This window comes from Lathamus discolor, chromosome Z, assembly GCF_037157495.1.
Source record: "Lathamus discolor isolate bLatDis1 chromosome Z, bLatDis1.hap1, whole genome shotgun sequence".
NCBI lineage: Eukaryota > Metazoa > Chordata > Aves > Psittaciformes > Psittacidae > Lathamus > Lathamus discolor.
The window spans coordinates 71,385,674-71,402,583 of record NC_088909.1 but is presented as its reverse complement, the minus strand read 5'-3'; the positions used below and the strand labels follow the sequence as shown (position 1 = coordinate 71,402,583).

Genomic DNA, 16,910 nt, shown 5'->3' with positions numbered 1-16,910 from the left:
GCTTGCTCTCTTGCTTGCTCTCTTGCTTGCTCTCTTGCTTGCTCTCTTGCTTGCTCTCTTGCTTGCTCTCTTGCTTGCTCTCTTGCTTGCTCTCTTGCTTGCTCTCTTGCTTGCTCTCTTGCTTGCTCTCTTGCTTGCTCTCTTGCTTGCTCTCTTGCTTGCTCTCTTTCTTTTGCTCTTTTGCTCTTTCGTTCTTCCCTGTGAATTTTGTGTGTTTCTCACATTACTCTCTTACATTTGGTTAATCTTCAAGAAAACCGAAGCTTGTTGAAATGTTAGTTAGTATCTCAGTTGGCTGCCTTTTCCCCTCCATTCTATTTTTGTCATTTTAAGCAGAGTCCTTCCTTCTACTGTAACTTTTATCCACTTTTCTTTCTTAGTGACAGGTAGACTGCCTTCTTGGGGGGAAAAAAACAATTACTGTGTAGATCTCATTTGCTTGTGGACATACTCCATGTCTGGAAAGCAGTCAATCTATCAGAATTTTTAATTACTGTTTTTAGAAAAAACTGTTTTCTTCAGAAGGCTGTAACAGAAGTCGTTGGATTTTGATCAGTATGAAATGGCTTGGTAAGGATAGTCCTTTACATTAGGTGTAGTGCAAGTGAGTTGACCAGCATGCATCCTTAGAGAAAGAAAGAAAACATTGCCGAAGACTTTACATGAGACCACTGTTAAATACAAACATCCTATTATGGAATGGAGGTTGTTGTAGAAATACAGTATCTAGTGAAGCACTTAGCAGATACGTGGTAAAACATTTGGAAACAGCATCATTTTGTGACACATTCTGTGGCTAAAGATCATTGCAAAAATTTATGGTTTAGTTCTGTCTGGTTGATTCTGTAACTTTTTATTTAGCCAATTCTTTTATTTTGGTTTTGATTATAAACTTTCATTTACTGTTGACTGAATCTCCTTGAATTTTCTTTAGGCTCTCTAAATTTCTATGTTGAGACTTACTTGCTGTGTTTTATCCTAGTTTACAACACAACTCTGAATTTCCGTTGTCTGTAGGGTGCATGTTGGTGTAGATATCTTCAATCTTGCGGTTTAACTATATTTTTTTCCTTTGTCTTCCTGCTTCCTGTGGTGTGAGAAACAATGGGAAAGGGAACTTAGTGGCATGGTAAGTTGGTGAACTAGTCTTTCACCACTGAAGATTGAATTCTAGGATTCAGATGCAATTTAATATAAACATCTCATTTCTTAAACTATGTCTGAGAAGGATGCTCCTAAAGTGTTGGATGTTGCAGGTGAACAGTGTGTAATACAGGAAAAGTGGTCTACCTACTCAGACTTTGGCTCTTGCTGATTGAGAATTATTGCTAATTGTAGCCTGCTACTGTGGCAGGACCCTCTTAATTAGTAAGAAACTTCTTATTAGTTAAAACTTTTGTCTTCCCTGTCTCCTCATTTTATCCATCTATGTAAACTGTTTAAAAAGAGACTGTCTGAGGAATTTTTAAACCAAGAAGGGCTGTGACTTCAGTCAGGTGTGACTAGCAGAATGTACTCTCTGATTTAGCTGCCTAATGCTTCATACTTTATTTGTATGTTTTATACCCACATATAGATACATGTGTGTATATGTGTGTGCATGGATATATACATGTAAATAGTATTTTGACAGAATAGCTGGTACACTGATGTCCTGCACACTCAAGTTATATGGTATATTAATGCTGATATCCCCTTTTGTCATTGATTGTCACTATAAGTTTGATTTGTAATTTATACTTGGCGAGACGTTTTGTTGATTGCTGTTGTTGTTTGGTTTGGTTTTTGGAGCGTTTTTTGTTTGCCTTTTTGTTGTTTTGTAACAAGTTTGTCTGTTTTGGTGGTGTAGCTATGCTCAGCTTTATACTCTGGATTGCAAATACATTATCCATTTTGAATCTACTTCTTCACATTAGTAGCAAGTCTTGCTGTTTTCATTTTTATCTCCTTAACTCTTTTGAATCTTCAGTGTATGCTGAATTAATTTTTACTTCCTTTCAATTTACTGTGTTCAGGTAAATATTACCTTAGGGGTTTCGATAGTGTTTCTGATCCAACTCACTACACTTCTGGGTAGAATTTTAGTAGATGAACTTTGGGCTAAGGTGAATTTTGTTTAATATCTAGTTTATTTTCCCACTTACTTTAAAATACCTGTTTGGGTTTTTTTAGTGCATTCCCTTTTGGCCTGAAAACGATGCCAACAAACTGCTTGTTAGAGTTGAAAATTCTAATGTCCTCCCAAAGAAGATAAATTTTGATAAGCAGGAAAACTGCCTGCTACTGCATTTGGACAACAAGGTAACTGGTTGCCTTCAGAAATCACATAAACCAACATAACTGCTTCATTTGTATTCTCAGAACTTTCTGTCTTCCCATACAATCAGCTATTGAAAAAATGCTGGGGAAAAAATTATGTATGTGCAGCTGTATTGTTGTCATCCTCATACTCACTTTCCGGAGTGTATACACACAGATATAAGTAGGCTAAGAAGTATTTCACATTAGCTCTAAAGTAACATGAAGTTTCTTGTCAAAGAAACTGAAACTCTACTGAATTTACTTCTGTGTTGCCTATGGGCTCATCTAGCAGTAATTCTAAAATACGCGAATGTTTTTAAAAGTAGACTGTTTTGGAGGGCATTAATGTATATGAATGGTTGAAGATTCCTCTACTACCAGCCTAAATTTTGACAGTACAGAACTTCTCCATATTTTTGATTACTAAGTGTAGTGTCTGTTAGTTAGTAATTATATCTTTAAAGATACGTTAAAACAGGTTGGTTGGTTGACTGTTCGGTGGTTTTATCTTACGACAGTAAAAGCTTCCAAAAATATTTAAATTACATTTGCTTTATTAGAAATGAATTCCACTGTTACTTACTTTTATAATTTTTGTATCTGATAGCTTGGAGGAATTACAGTGGATGTTAACCTGACTGAACATTCTACAGTAATTACCTTTGCTAATTACCATGATGGTGCAGCTCCATTTCTATTAATAAACCATACAAAAGAGGAAATCATTGAGTATGGACAAAGGTATGTAAGAATTTTAGAGTAGATGTCTGCACAGAGAAATGTGAACTGTTATTTCATGTATTGTAAGTATGCCTGTTTCCAAAGATGCCCTAAATTTGTCAAAGCAGTAAAAAAATAAATCTCTTTTTCGAAATTGAAGAGAATGAATAGTTAACAGAGCAGTATTATTTAGTGCTAGGTGTCTGTTTCTACAAGTAAAAAAACTGTTTTGTAAGCTAAGGAGCCTCTCTGTTCTCTTTTTATATGAATTTTGTGGCCTTGTCCTTTACATTGATTTACATTCCTGATAGGGGCACCTACCTGGATTTTGGGCATCCCTAGTGTAAATTTAATAAGTATATATGTAATTAACTCTGAGGAATAGAATATTTTAGTTGGAAGGGACCTACAGTGGTTATCTAGTCCAACTGCCTGACCAATTCAGGGCTGACCAGGAGTTAAAGCATGTTGTTAAGGGCATTGTCCAAATGCCTCTGAAACACTTGACAGGCGTGGGCATTGACCACCTCTCTAGGATGCCTGTACCAGGACTGGTCCACTCTTGGTAAAGAAATGCTTCCTTATGTCCAATCCTGGCACAGCTTCGAACTGTTCCCACATGTGCTGTCACTGGAACCCAGTGAGAATTGACTAGCAGGTCCCTTTCCACTTCTCCTGGGGTAGGCTTCTTTCAGAGAGCTGTAGAAGCAGTTCTGCTAGTTTTTAACTCTATGTGAGGGAGAATGGAGTTTAAAATCTGTCTGCAAACATCTCCTGCATCCATATACTAAAAACTGCACTTTTTCCCTTCAGCAAATCATATAGGAGAAACCTTTCGTAAACAATGAATTTTGAATACACTGTTCTTGTAATATTAATAATCAGGCAGCACAAATAATGAGTTTTCCTTTCAGCTTGCAAGCTCCACTCTCTTTTTTCTCTACTTACTGTTTCCCTTGTTAATCACAAATGGGGAAGAAAATAAGTAATTACAATCTACTGTGTATACTTTATTGATGAAGTATATATATGTATTTTGAAGTATAAATACTAGTTTTATTATTTATTACTGAGAATGGTTTGTGTGTGTTTTTTTATGCTGAATGTTTTCATTTTCATTATTTAAAAAAATTGTTGAAATGCTACTGTACAGATTTCATGAACACAGAAAAGGATTATTGACATTTTAATTTTATGTTTAATTTCTAACATTTGTTCTAGTTCCCTTAGTGAATTGGAAGACTGTCTTCAGCCAAATAAGGCGGTACTGTATACTTGGGTGGACCCAGCAGGATCTAGAAAATTGAAATGGAAATGTGGAAACAGAATTGAGGAAATCACCCCGAAAGAGGTACATTTATTATCTAAATTGCCTTTTAATGCTTATTTAGTATCCTTTTCATCAGTGTATGTATGAAATTCTATATGCAATGAGTGCAACAGTAACAACGTTTTCTGGAGCTTGTTCCAGTATCATTGTCTTCAGTTCAAAAGTGTGTGTGTGAGACTGTTGTAAAACTTCCTAATTTAATTATTTCCTGTACCTCTAAAAAAAAAATCACCTATTATCGTGCTAAGACTTCTGGATTTGCTTGTGTAGTAGTAGAATGATGAATAGTGTTATAAAGAATTTTCTTCTCTTGTTTGTAGGACAAAATGGAAACACTCAGCCTGGACTGTAGAAAAGTGATCTATTTAGTGTCATTTTTTGAAGGTTTGCAGCGCATTGTCCTGATCACTGATAATGTGAATGTATTTAAATTGGCTTATGAAAGTGTAAAAGCAGAACTAGCAGAGCAAGAAATTGTTCTGTCTTTGCAAGATGTTGGAATTTCTTTAGTAAATAATTATACAAAGCAGGAGGTGTCCTACATTGGAATTACAAGGTAACTTATTTTGTGTCTAACTGCCTAAAATGTTTTAACTTCACAGAATTAAATTTTGAAATTTTGGGTGTGACTGAAGAGGAAAAAGAGGTCTGGGTGAGGGTATTTAGAACTAAATAATCATGTTTTCACTCTTTTATATTAATGCGTATGCTTTCTATAACTGGATGTACGTGTTTTTTGCTACACAAAAAAATACGGAATTAAAACTCTGTATGGCAAAACTCCCAGTAGATTGAAAAGAAGTATTTCCTGTCCATGTATTGTGGGGAATCATAGTAGAGTTTTAAGGAATAATGTCTGTGGGTAGTTTGTGTCAGTGGATTTTTAGTTCTTTATTATAGAAACAAGTGCTGAATTCTGTGTTGAAAATTCTGATGCAGTAGTGGCTTGCAGTTCTTTTTAGTTTTGATTGAGAAATTATGGTGACTCCAAGCCTCTAATACTTTAGGTTTTTACTATAACATCTCAGAAACAGAAAAGGAACCACGTAATGCTTGAGACATGCTTCTGTATATGCATAGCCATGAAGTTGCTAGAGTGAGGACTTTTTTCCTCTTGATTATTTGCATCACACTGCAAAATAAACAAGCAAAAAAGCTTCACATACATGTATACTCATTCACATCTCTTATTTGCAACTAAAATCCCGATCCTTGCCCTCACCTGCGAAACTGAGCTCTGGTAACTATCTAGGCAGTTGAAACACTCCATTAAAAGTGGCAGCCAGTTGCCTTGGTTCAAAGTAGTGTTGAGATTTCACTGAATCTGTTTTTTGTAAGCAGTCATCCACATTCAGTAGTCTAGCAGTACTTAGATGTTTTCTTGTTAAAACCCGAGTGGATATCAAATTCCTGAAAGCTCTTTTTAAAGGCAAGAGATTATTCCCTGGTTTCAGTGAAGAAAACCGTGTGTTTCAAAATGTTCCCATTTGTGACCGTATTGTTACAAAAAGAACATATTTTGTTTGTATCAGACTTGATGCAGAAACAAGTTTCACCATGGTAGTTCGGGCATATTTTCGGGTTGGGGGAAGAGGAGAATAAGGGAAAATTCCCAGCCATTTCAAGGTAGTACTTTATTTTGTAGGTGGTGTTTTGCCCTTTAGCTCACCATTTATTTTTTATTTTTTTTGGGTGATTCTGCCATTGATGTATCAGTGCAGACAGACATTTAGCTAAAAGGGATTGGATTAGGGAGCTGTGTCTGGATGTCTGTGTTTATGGGCTATCGAGTAACTTGTGGAAAGGGGAAACAGCCTACACCTGTCTGATAGTGTTGGTTTGTGCCCTGTTGTGTGCCTTTGGGTGAAATCAGACACAAGCTTCTTGCAGAAGCAGTGGAATTAACCAGAAAGAGTCCAGTGCCATCTAAGAAAGGTTAATTTTTTTTGATGCTTATTCGTAATAGAAGTAAGAGACAAACTGACTTTTGGGTACAGTTTAAAAAAAAAAAAAACTAAAAAAATTGGAAACAACCCAAACAAAAAAGAAAAAAGCCTACAAAAAAACAACAAACCCACAAAGAATAATAAATACCAACAAAACCATAACATTGGTAGAGGATACATGTATACCAAAATTGACATCTATTGATTTAGACAGAAAGAGGGAAGAAACTATCCATCAAAAATAAGAGGCAGTTCAAGAGGCATTTCATCTCAACTTGAAGTTCACAATTTCACAATTTTTACTATTCATTGTAGAAGGATAATGGCTGGCAGTGCTGTTGAAACTGAGCTTTCTGATTAAGTGTCCTCGCATGCCCATCTTCATGAAATCAGGGAGATACGCTATTAACTTTTGTTTTCTGCATTGGAGAGACTGGCTTCCACTTAGTACCAAGAAGGCAGTGGGTGCTTTGGGTCACTTTTATCTACTACAGTAGTTCTTTATCGTGTAGTTTCTCTTTCTGCAGTTATAACCTATTAAAAGCCATGGAATTGTAGGTGAAACTTGTTCTGAAATAGCTAATTATTCTCTGTTGCTCCTTTGTTTTGTTTTCAAAGTTCTGATGTGGTTTGGGAAACAAAACCCAAGAAGAAGTCAAGATGGAGACCAATGAGTGTTAAGCAGACTGATAAATTAGAACAAGAATTCAAAGATTACAGTGAGCTAACTCCATCAGAAAATAAGATTATTGAGCTGGAATCAAATGTTTTGGTAATACTAATAGTTTTTGATTGTTTTCATGTATACACAGAAAAAAAATAATGTGTCAGTTTTGCTATCTTTGAAGAAACTTCCAGTGAAAATTGAGATGATTGATTTACCTAATCCATCTGAAAACCCTCTTTATCTCTGTGTAGAAAAAAAAAAAATCTTTGGAAAAAACTCCAGAAATGTTTGAAAGCTTGTCATAGACTTTGTTGTTAGCATCTGTCTTTGAAGTTGAAATGTAACATTTTTGCAGGGATTAAATATCCTTAAAGCTATAGTAAAGAAGCTTTGCATTTGGTTTGTTATACTGGGAAGGTGGGCAGAGTGCTAGTCTTCAGTCTGTTTGTTTTAGTGCAAAACCTTTTCAAGTTATTGTGGGATAAATCAACTGTGTCATTCAACCACACAAATATTAAAACATTCCAGAAAATATGCTGTAATGTAGAAGCACATTATGCTCCAAATGCTGCTGTGCTTATCTCTAGATAAGTTATAGATAACCTCCAACACAATTCCAATGAGTAAATGGTAAATGAGCCATTTTTTATCTGTCATTGACCATTATGTTATGTTACTCTGCCTTTCCTCTAGAAAGCCATATATTGAACTGTAGTCCCCGAAATAATGCAGTATTTTGTAGTTTTACTTCTATTGAAATTTATGGCAAAATTAGATCATTGTAAATAAGGTTACGACATCAAACTTAAAAGCTGAAAAACTTTTCTGCTAAGCTGTCTTTACAATGTTAATGAAATGAACAGTGTACACTTTACAGTATATTTTAAAAAGCAGGCTTTTGAAACACATAGCATTCTAAATTTTCTTCAATAATACAATAGGTGTGTTTAACTCCCAATGGAATGAATATGAAAATTCAACAACCGCATGAGATTCCTATTAGAAGGAATTATCTGCCAGCTTTAAAAGTAGAATACAGCTCATCTGCACATCAGAAATCTGTCAGAATTCAAATTTACAGGATACAGGTGAGTTTTGTAGAAACCCCCCCCAGTGTCTTATTTATTAAGAAAAAGCAACTTCCATGGAAACTTGGATTTGGCTTTAGAGTTGTTTGGATTTTTTTATGCTTTGGATTTAATTGTACGCATCAGCTTTTACATCACTGCTTCTAAATCTTTGTAAATACTACTTACATGGTTTGGGGGAAAAAAAATCCAGACAGCTATGGCTGTTTAGGAAAAACATTTACCATTCATTTTCCATGCTTTTTCTTACGGCTTTTCTTTGTAACCAGCAGAAAATAGAATCACAGAATCATAGGTATGATAGGTATGGTTTCTTTTTCTGCATATGTTAAAGTTGTTAAAACCAAATCCTTCACAAAAATTCTGTGGACCATTTATTAATACCACTGACTTATAGAAGCATTTCTAGATTGTTGGGATTGGATGATTTAATTTTGAAGAGATATTTTGAACCACAACAGCAGCTTTTTTTCTGATTTAGAGTTGGTGGAATACTACAGGTAATGTTCATAATTCTTGATTTTGAAATATTTCACTATTGAAAAGCTAACATGCTGCGACTTGTCCTGTCCTTACCCCCTATTAGATACAAAACCAGATTCCTGGAGCCATATTTCCCTTTGTGTTCTATCCTATTAAACCTCCAAAGTCCATCACCTTGGATTCAGGTTTGTTTCGAGTTTAACATAATCCATACTTCTGAAATGACAAGATAACTTGCTTGTACTGAATTTTAACTATGTCAGTTTTATCAGATGAAGTTTTTAAAAGCTTACTGACTACAGATAACAAATACTAATGTTAGAGATGGAGAAGCAGCTTGCTTTACAAAGAAGAGATACACAAAACAGTCAGAAGAAAACAAATTTTTTTTCTATCCTTTAATATCATACCTTTTAAGCACATACTCTTGACACACTAATTCAGTTCTGTTGGAGAACGTAATTTGAAAGTTCATCAAGTTCAAAAGGGGCTCCTGGTGGTTGCATTCAGACAGCAACTGAAGCTTAATGCTGACTAATATGGAAGAGTTGCCTGTTGAAAACAAATGATCAAATTGTTGCTTATCTTAATAATAGTGAATCTGTTGCACCATTTCTGTATAACCTGCCTTTGGAGCTCTGGGGCAATGAGGATTCACTTTTCATCTTCAGTAATCTGATTTTCCCTACTGCCCTAAATAAATTGTTTACCTTAATCAAGTTGGGGTTTGGTTATTTTGAGGTTTTTTTGCTTACACGCAGAGGACAACCTAGTAATCTATCTGAAATAATCTTAACCAATAAGAAATGTGTGCTGGTCTAAGCTGAGAATTGCTATGGGGGCATCATTTATAAGCTCTGTACATGGCAAGTTATATTTTGCCTATTTTGTATATGGCTGTAAGACTTCTCCATTACTTGGAGCATAAAGCTTAATGTCAGTATACTGTGTGATCAGGTACAGTCTTTCATTAACTTGTTAAGTGCAAGGTCACTTGGAAAACCAGAGTCATGTCAAAAGGGATTCTGAATTGAGACAGAATACTGTTACGAATTTCCTACAGAAGATAATAAGCTGTTAGGTGTTTTTTCTAAATGCAGTCAATTTCAAATTACAGTGCATAAATTTGAAGATTATTTATTTATTTTTAATTCTTATATCAGGCATTGCAAACTCTTACTCCATGACTAGGGAAAATATATAAATCTGAGATTAGGTCAATATTAATTTTTAAATGAAAAATGTCACATTTTCATCGATCAGTGAAATGCAACTTTGATGTTTCATTTCATTCTTGTCTTCCTGTTTCTTTCTGTTCCTGCTCTTTTCCCGTATTTGTTTGCCAGTCATATCCATTATGTAATTCTGCTTTACAGGATTGAGAAAATCCTGAACATGTATGACATTTTCGTATTAAAAAATATAAGGGTATTCTATCATATAAAAATCTATGCTGATCCCCTCTTGTTTTACAATTTTATAGCACCAAAACCGTTTACTGATGTCAGTATTGTCATGAGAACTGCAGGGCATTCAGAAATATCTCATATTAAGTGAGTATTTTGACATGTTCCATCTTTTCTGCTATTGATCATGTTTAATGAAGCTTTAAAATTAAAATTGTTATAAGGGTGAATGTAATGCTAGATAGTTTTACACCAACATTGTCAGAAAGATCAGAGCACTTAGAGATAAAAGTCAGCCCCCTCTATTATACACGTAATTGCAGAGTAAAGCAAGGATTTTAAAGTGTCTTTTTAATGCAGATTTTTAGTCTTAATTTAGTAAAAACAGTGCTATATACAGTTTTAAATGCTGCTACTTGATTAAAATAGTTCTAGTTAGAGGAAATGCATGTATCTTACACCACTATGGGGAGCCTTCTTTCCACCAGCAGTGGTCAATCTCTCAAAAACCCCTAACAACAAAACCAAGCCAAAACAAAAAAAAAACCCCTAATAAAACAAAAAACCTGAATTCAGTATATGTGTCCTGAATAAAGTTTTGTATGTTACATATTTTTGCAAAAGACCTTAATAACTGGGTTCTATTTCATGTGTAGGTATTTTAAGGTCCTGATTCAAGAGATGGATCTCAGATTAGACCTTGGCTTCCTATATGCACTGGTTGAATTCTTTACACGCACTGATGTGCTGAGTGACCAACAGGTAGAAACATTTTGTTGTTTAAAGATTTTTAAATTTTGTAATTATGAAACTTGTATTTTAAAAAATTAAAAAACCCCTTAGTCTTCTATGTTCATACTACTGATTAATTGCTGTGTCTGGGGCCAATAGGTACCTGTGAGGTTTTTAAGAGTTACAGTTGGCAGAGGCAAACGGTAAATTTTTTCTCGTGTCTTCATCTTACATGATATGCAAAGAAGGCTTCAGAACCTTCTGAAAAGAATGAAACTAGTGCTGTTGTAGATTACTTGGTCTTACTAATGCCTGAAGGAAGGGTCAGGTAATTAAGATGGGAAAGAAGTGAAAATAATACGTTTTTCCTTAATGTAGCTTATTCAAAAAAGTAAAAATTAAATCTTGGAAAATTTTGGCCAGGAAACCAGTGAAATGTATCTGCCCATGAGACCAAGAGAATGTATAAGTAATTGAGATAGAGGCTTATCAGAAAATGAAAATGTCTGTGGCAGTTTTATGCAAAATTATTAAACTGGAAGATGAAATAGCTGACATGTTGATACTGAGAGGAAAGGGCAGTGGGAGTGTATTATTGTATAGGGATAAAGGGAGGAGTTCGTACGTAGCAAAAGTAGACATAAACTAAATAGAGTAATACAAATTGCAAGGTAGTCTGCTTGGGAAATAATAATAAAAACCCTAGATAAAACCATAAAGCAACAGAGGAGCCAGAGTTTCTTGGATTCACCAAAGAAAATCAAAAAGGTGGTAAACTAAATAGATGCAATGCAGTTATGATGTATATTGGGCTTGGTGTTCCTGTTAAGAGTGCTGAAATTTGAATGTCAGTACATAACAAACATAATAAGTTATTTAGCAGAAAGTGTATTGGTTTTGTCTGTATGTCAGAAATAGTGCTGTTGAAAAATGAACCAGAAATATTTGCATAAAAGATCTGCCAGGATGAGTAGAGCAAAAAGGTCCTTTCTGATGGGGTGTTAAAAGCTAGTTTTAGTATGTCAAGTGAAAGGTATGCTGGAAGGGTAACTTTGCTTATATTTCCCCATATCTACACATTGGAGATTAAGAAAGTATTACTGCTCAGGTTTTATACTAAAATAAGGAGAAAATATTAAAAAGTTGCTCCAGAAAATGAGAAGGAATTGTGGAACAAGTGTGGAAATACGTAATCTAAACTGGTGGTTTCCAGCAGCGTTCTAGGGCATACAGTCTGTTAAATCTGCTTTGCACCAGGTGTACCAGTGAATTCTAGATTATTGTGGTAGTTTGAAGAATTTACCTTAATTTTCAATGTATAGTTTTGTAGTGGAAAATATACATGGTTGTATTTTTTTTCATCCCCTCCCTACTTAATATTTAGTGCTCTGACTGTTTTGCTTGTTTAAGTAGAAAGGTTTTACCTGGATTTACTGGTACGATAGGACCTGTCACATTACTTCAGATACAGCTTTGACTAGTTAAGTCTTTTGTGACTGTAACTTCAGAATTGTTATTTTAAAGTTGGGGTTTGGTTTTGTTTTTTTGGTGGGTTGTTGCTTTTTTTTTGTTTTTTGTACATGATCAGTTCTTCAAAAGCTGTTGTAAAGGAGCTCTGTTTTTTGAAGGAAAGAAGAGAAAAGGGTGGTGGTCTTCTGAGTCTGTAATAGTCTAGTTTCTATATAACAGGAAGTAGTCTTTAGTCTATTTTTTTGTATTTAAAAACCTGTGCATTGTTTTATGTGTTTAGAAAGGTATATATGTATGTCCTTTGCTTGACCCAGGTGAAAAACAGACTTCACTAGAAAATATTTGGTATTTGAACTTTAATAAAAATAATTTTTAGTTTGTTTTTTTTACTATTAAATACATGTTATCTTGTATTTTCCCTTTATATGTGTGTTTCCTCCTGTTCGTATAAAAAAAGTCCTCTAAAATGCTATCTCCTTAAGTAAAAAAATAAGATACGAGAGTATAAGTAGTACTGGTCAATGAGTAGCATCTCAGTGACAGATACATGTTTGTCATGGTAGTTTTATATAGTCCAGATTTTAAAGTAATGTTTTTTGAAAATGCATTCACAGCTAGAACTTTTCAGAAAGGATGTTGAATCTCTTCAAGAAGAACTGATGAGTGTGTCATCAATGGATACGTCACAAATCAGCTTGTATGAATACTTTCATATCTCTCCAATTAAGGTATAACTTTTCATTGTATAGCCTGTGTTTTCTTTCTTAACTAAATCTTTAATTAAAGAAAACCGTATCATGGGCTGCATCAAAAGGAGCATGACCAGCAGGTCACAGGAGATGATCCTGCCCCTGTACTCCACTCTCGTGAGACCTCACTTGCAGTATTGTGCACAGTTCTGGTGTCCTCAACATAAAAAAGACATGGAACTGGTGGAACAAGTCCAGAGGAGGGCCATGAGGATGATCAGGGGACTGGAGCATCTCTTGTATGAAGACAGGCTAAGAAAGTTGGATCTCTTCAGCCTGGAGAAGAAAAGGCTGTGGGGAGACCTCATAGCAGCCTTCCAGTATCTGAAGAGGGGGTATCAGGATGCTGGGGAGGGACTCTTTATTAGGGACTGTAGTGACAGGACAAGGGGTAACGGGTTCAAACTTAAACAGGGGAAGTTTGGATTGGATATGAGGAGGAAGTTCTTTACAGTGAGGGTGGTGAGGCACTGGAATGGGTTGCGCAGTGAAGTTGTGAATGCTCCATCCCTGGCAGTGTTCAAGGCCAGGTTAGACAGAGACTTGGGTGTCATGGTTTAGTGTGAGGTTTCCCTGCCCATGGCAGGGGGGTTGGAACTAGACTGGAACTAGGTCCTTTCCAACCCTAACTACTCTATGATTCTATGATTTTTTTGTCTCGTGCAGGATAGTAGGCACTGGAAATGAAGAAACATTAGAGGTGAACTAGATGAGCTTTTTAAGGTCCCTTCCAACCCAAACTGTTCTATAATTGATGATCAAAAATAAAAATGTTCCAGAGTAGTGCATCCATGGCTACCATTTACGTATATGGGGTTTACATTAATAGTATTTATTAAATATTTACATGAGTAGTTCATTATTTCATTCCTATCTGTAAGTTTCTTCATATACAGTAATTCTTTTATTATTTAAAATGGTATTTGCAATTTTATAGTTGCAAAATGCTATAGTTTGTCTGGCAGTGTTTTGGATTGGGTTATGAGGGAACTTCTAAAAACCATATACAGCCAGTATATGCAGTGACTTTTTCTGATTTATTATTACTTACTGGAAAAGCAGTTTTGGGTTTTGACTCCTGTAAAGCCTACTTTTGGCTATTTCGTCATTCCTGTAAACACTCAGCTACAGCTGTTGAATAGTATGTGCATACTTAATGGAAACCAGAGTCTTTTTGCCCAAATCTAGCTGTCATGCATTTTTTAGCTTACTTGTCCTCATTATTATTATTTTTTTTTTTTTCTTGTTAAAACCGTGATGGTACATTGTACGCTTTATAACCCTTCTTAATAGAAGAATCTTCCCTCCATCCCATGGGAAAGGGATCAAAGACTGATTTGGCTTTCAGCTCTTTACAGTATCTGTTGAGATGTTAGAATTGGTCTGCTATTGGAACAGGAAAATGCTTGGCTAGCTTTATGTAAATGGTTTAGTCTAATGCATTCCAAGTGTACTTAGTAGCTGTTTCATTGTATCTTCATTTAGGTGTTCATAGATATGTCTCCAGTTTTTTTACTACAAAAACTGCTCAGAACTTGGACAAAAGAAAATGCCCTTTACATGTTAAGATAACAAAGTGAACACTTTGTATCAAAGAAGATAAAAGCTTGTCTTTGAATGTATTCTGTCACATTTAACAAAAAAGATGACAGGGAGGACGCAGAATGGAATTAGTAGGCTTCAGGTTCCAATAAAATATTAGTCTTTAAAGGTTATAAAGTCAATATAGAGCTGTGAATTAAGTGACAGTGATTCCCCAATATGAGCTATATATCTTTAAGATGAGCTACAGTTAAGCTCTGTTATACCGTTAATGAATGACACATAGTGTTGTCTTCAGAGAAATGGAAATAGGTGTAACTTCTTTTCATCTGGTTTTGAAAACTGCTGAATATGCTTGTGCGCTATAGAGCCCTTTGAGAAATTTTTCTGAGTATTAATCTCTTTTGAGATTGTCTCCTGAATTCCTGTGAAACAAATACTTCAGTTACTTCAGGTCTGCACAGGTGGGTTTTTCTTGTATACGTATCCCACTTGTATACATACCCCACAAGTAAAACTTATGTTAATATTGAATTCTTTTTAGGCTTTTGTTTCTCGTTCTTTCTTGGACACCATGCTATGTTATAATTTTCAGCCTGCTTTAAATTTAGTTACTACTTATGGAAACAAGATGTTTTAGAAACAAGCTAATATAACCTAAATTATAGCTGAAAGATTCTGCAGACCTTGTCTGAAAACATGAGTAAGCAATTTCAACTTCTTGTTTTCTTAAAGGTAGTTCCAGTTATTCAGTTTGACTTTAATGATCAATGGTTTTTTTTTTTGTTCTGTTTTTTATTGCCCTGCGTGGTGTATTTATGTTCTCTTTTACAAAGTCAGTCTGGTTTCAGTTAAGATTAGGAATATTTTATCTCAATGTTTAAATTGCCTAAGAGATTATAAAGGTATAAATACAATACTCCTAATAACTAACTATGTTATTTCCCAATCTCATTTTTATCCTTTAGTTACACTTAAGCTTTTCACTCAGTACTGGTGGAGAAGACAGTAACAAAGAAGAAAGAAAGAAAGAATTGATACCACTTCAGTCCTTGAATCTCCTGCTGAAGAGTATAGGCGCCACCCTCACAGATGTGCAAGATGTTGTCTTCAAGTAGGTTAAAAATATTACTATCAAGATTACTTCCAAAGATTAAATCAATATTACGTATGTTAGATTTTATTTTGCTCTGCTTAATAAAGACTTTTTTGGTGGTTTGTGTTTGTTTTTTGTTTGTTTTTTTTTTTTTTAGGTTGGCATTCTTTGAACTCAGCTATCACTTCTGTACTACACAACAGCTCCAATCAGCAGTTGTAAGGCATTATTCGAAACAGGTTAGCATAAGTAAATTTCAGTATACCGGCATATTTGTTTTGAAAGTGCTGCTGCATGCTTCGGTTCTATGAAAATAAAATTACTTTCAGCCTTAAATGTTTGTCTAAAGGTTAAATGCACAAAAACATAGAAAACAATCACTCATGAGTTGAATTCTTTTACATTTACTTTGAGGGCAAGTACTTTTTCTGAATTATGACTAGGGGAAGAGTGGCATGGCTAACAAAACAACCTGGTGGAAAGGAAAGTGGAAGCAAACACAGTGCCACTCCGATAGAGCAGAACTGGCATCAAAACATTGATGCTTTTTCTTGGACATTAGTAGTATATGAATTCTGATCCCTCTTTGGCCCTTGTGTACTTTTCAGGTCCTGTAATTCACTGGAGACAATCTAGCAGAGAGATGCTTTTGTATAAAAGAATTAGTCCTCTTCTGTCCATCCATCATTAATTATAAGGAATTCTTTGGATGTACTAGTTTAGTGCTCTGTCCGTCTTTGAAGGAGAAAGACCTACAAAGGGCTTTAACTGGTGACCAAATTATCTGCTGTTCTCTGCCCCTTTCTTTTCCTGGAGGGAATATTTGAAATCTTGAATTGCATTTAATATAGATACAGATGTGATGTTTTGCAGTGACAATCAAAATTTTCTCAGCATATCCAAACAAACCAAGTTTTGTCCGGTAGCATGAAAAAAGTCTAGGTAAACGTGCTTGCTTTGTGAAATCTTAAGAACATCAGTGTTGGTTATATGCTTGTAAGAAATAACATTTATTTGGCTGACTTAATATAATTTACTCACTGTAAGATACTTTACAATGCAACTACTTTTTCCAAGTAAATTTTAGGGTTTCATATTAAACTAGTGTTTTGCTTTTTAAAAATCTGGGTATACACTGTTTGCCTTTGGTTTAATGTAATTTCTGAAATATTTTTACTGATCACGATTTTTATTACAGGCTATTAAACAGATGTATGTTCTTATTCTTGGACTTGATGTCTTGGGTAATCCATTTGGATTCATAAGAGGCTTATCTGAAGGAGTAGAAGCATTCTTCTATGAACCTTACCAGGTAAAGATCTCCTGCCTTATGAAATGTAGGACAAGGAAATAGATATGAAACAGATTGAAAATGTGGAT

At 34.9% G+C, this 16,910-nt stretch overlaps 1 protein-coding gene across 4 annotated transcripts in view; it reads left to right on the top strand.

Moving 5' to 3' along the window:
• Nucleotides 1-16,910, top strand: part of VPS13A (vacuolar protein sorting 13 homolog A) — a 110,664-nt gene that overhangs the window by 71,323 nt on the left and 22,431 nt on the right. For all 4 annotated transcript variants that reach the window (XM_065663629.1, XM_065663628.1, XM_065663631.1 and 1 more), the window contains exons 51-63: nucleotides 2,173-2,301; nucleotides 2,909-3,042; nucleotides 4,243-4,372; nucleotides 4,672-4,907; nucleotides 6,916-7,069; nucleotides 7,906-8,052; nucleotides 8,639-8,720; nucleotides 10,019-10,088; nucleotides 10,598-10,703; nucleotides 12,758-12,871; nucleotides 15,403-15,548; nucleotides 15,688-15,769; nucleotides 16,729-16,842. In XM_065663629.1, the coding sequence (XP_065519701.1) occupies nucleotides 2,173-2,301; nucleotides 2,909-3,042; nucleotides 4,243-4,372; nucleotides 4,672-4,907; nucleotides 6,916-7,069; nucleotides 7,906-8,052; nucleotides 8,639-8,720; nucleotides 10,019-10,088; nucleotides 10,598-10,703; nucleotides 12,758-12,871; nucleotides 15,403-15,548; nucleotides 15,688-15,769; nucleotides 16,729-16,842 (1,644 nt within the window). The remainder of the gene's footprint in view (nucleotides 1-2,172; nucleotides 2,302-2,908; nucleotides 3,043-4,242; nucleotides 4,373-4,671; nucleotides 4,908-6,915; nucleotides 7,070-7,905; nucleotides 8,053-8,638; nucleotides 8,721-10,018; nucleotides 10,089-10,597; nucleotides 10,704-12,757; nucleotides 12,872-15,402; nucleotides 15,549-15,687; nucleotides 15,770-16,728; nucleotides 16,843-16,910) is intronic.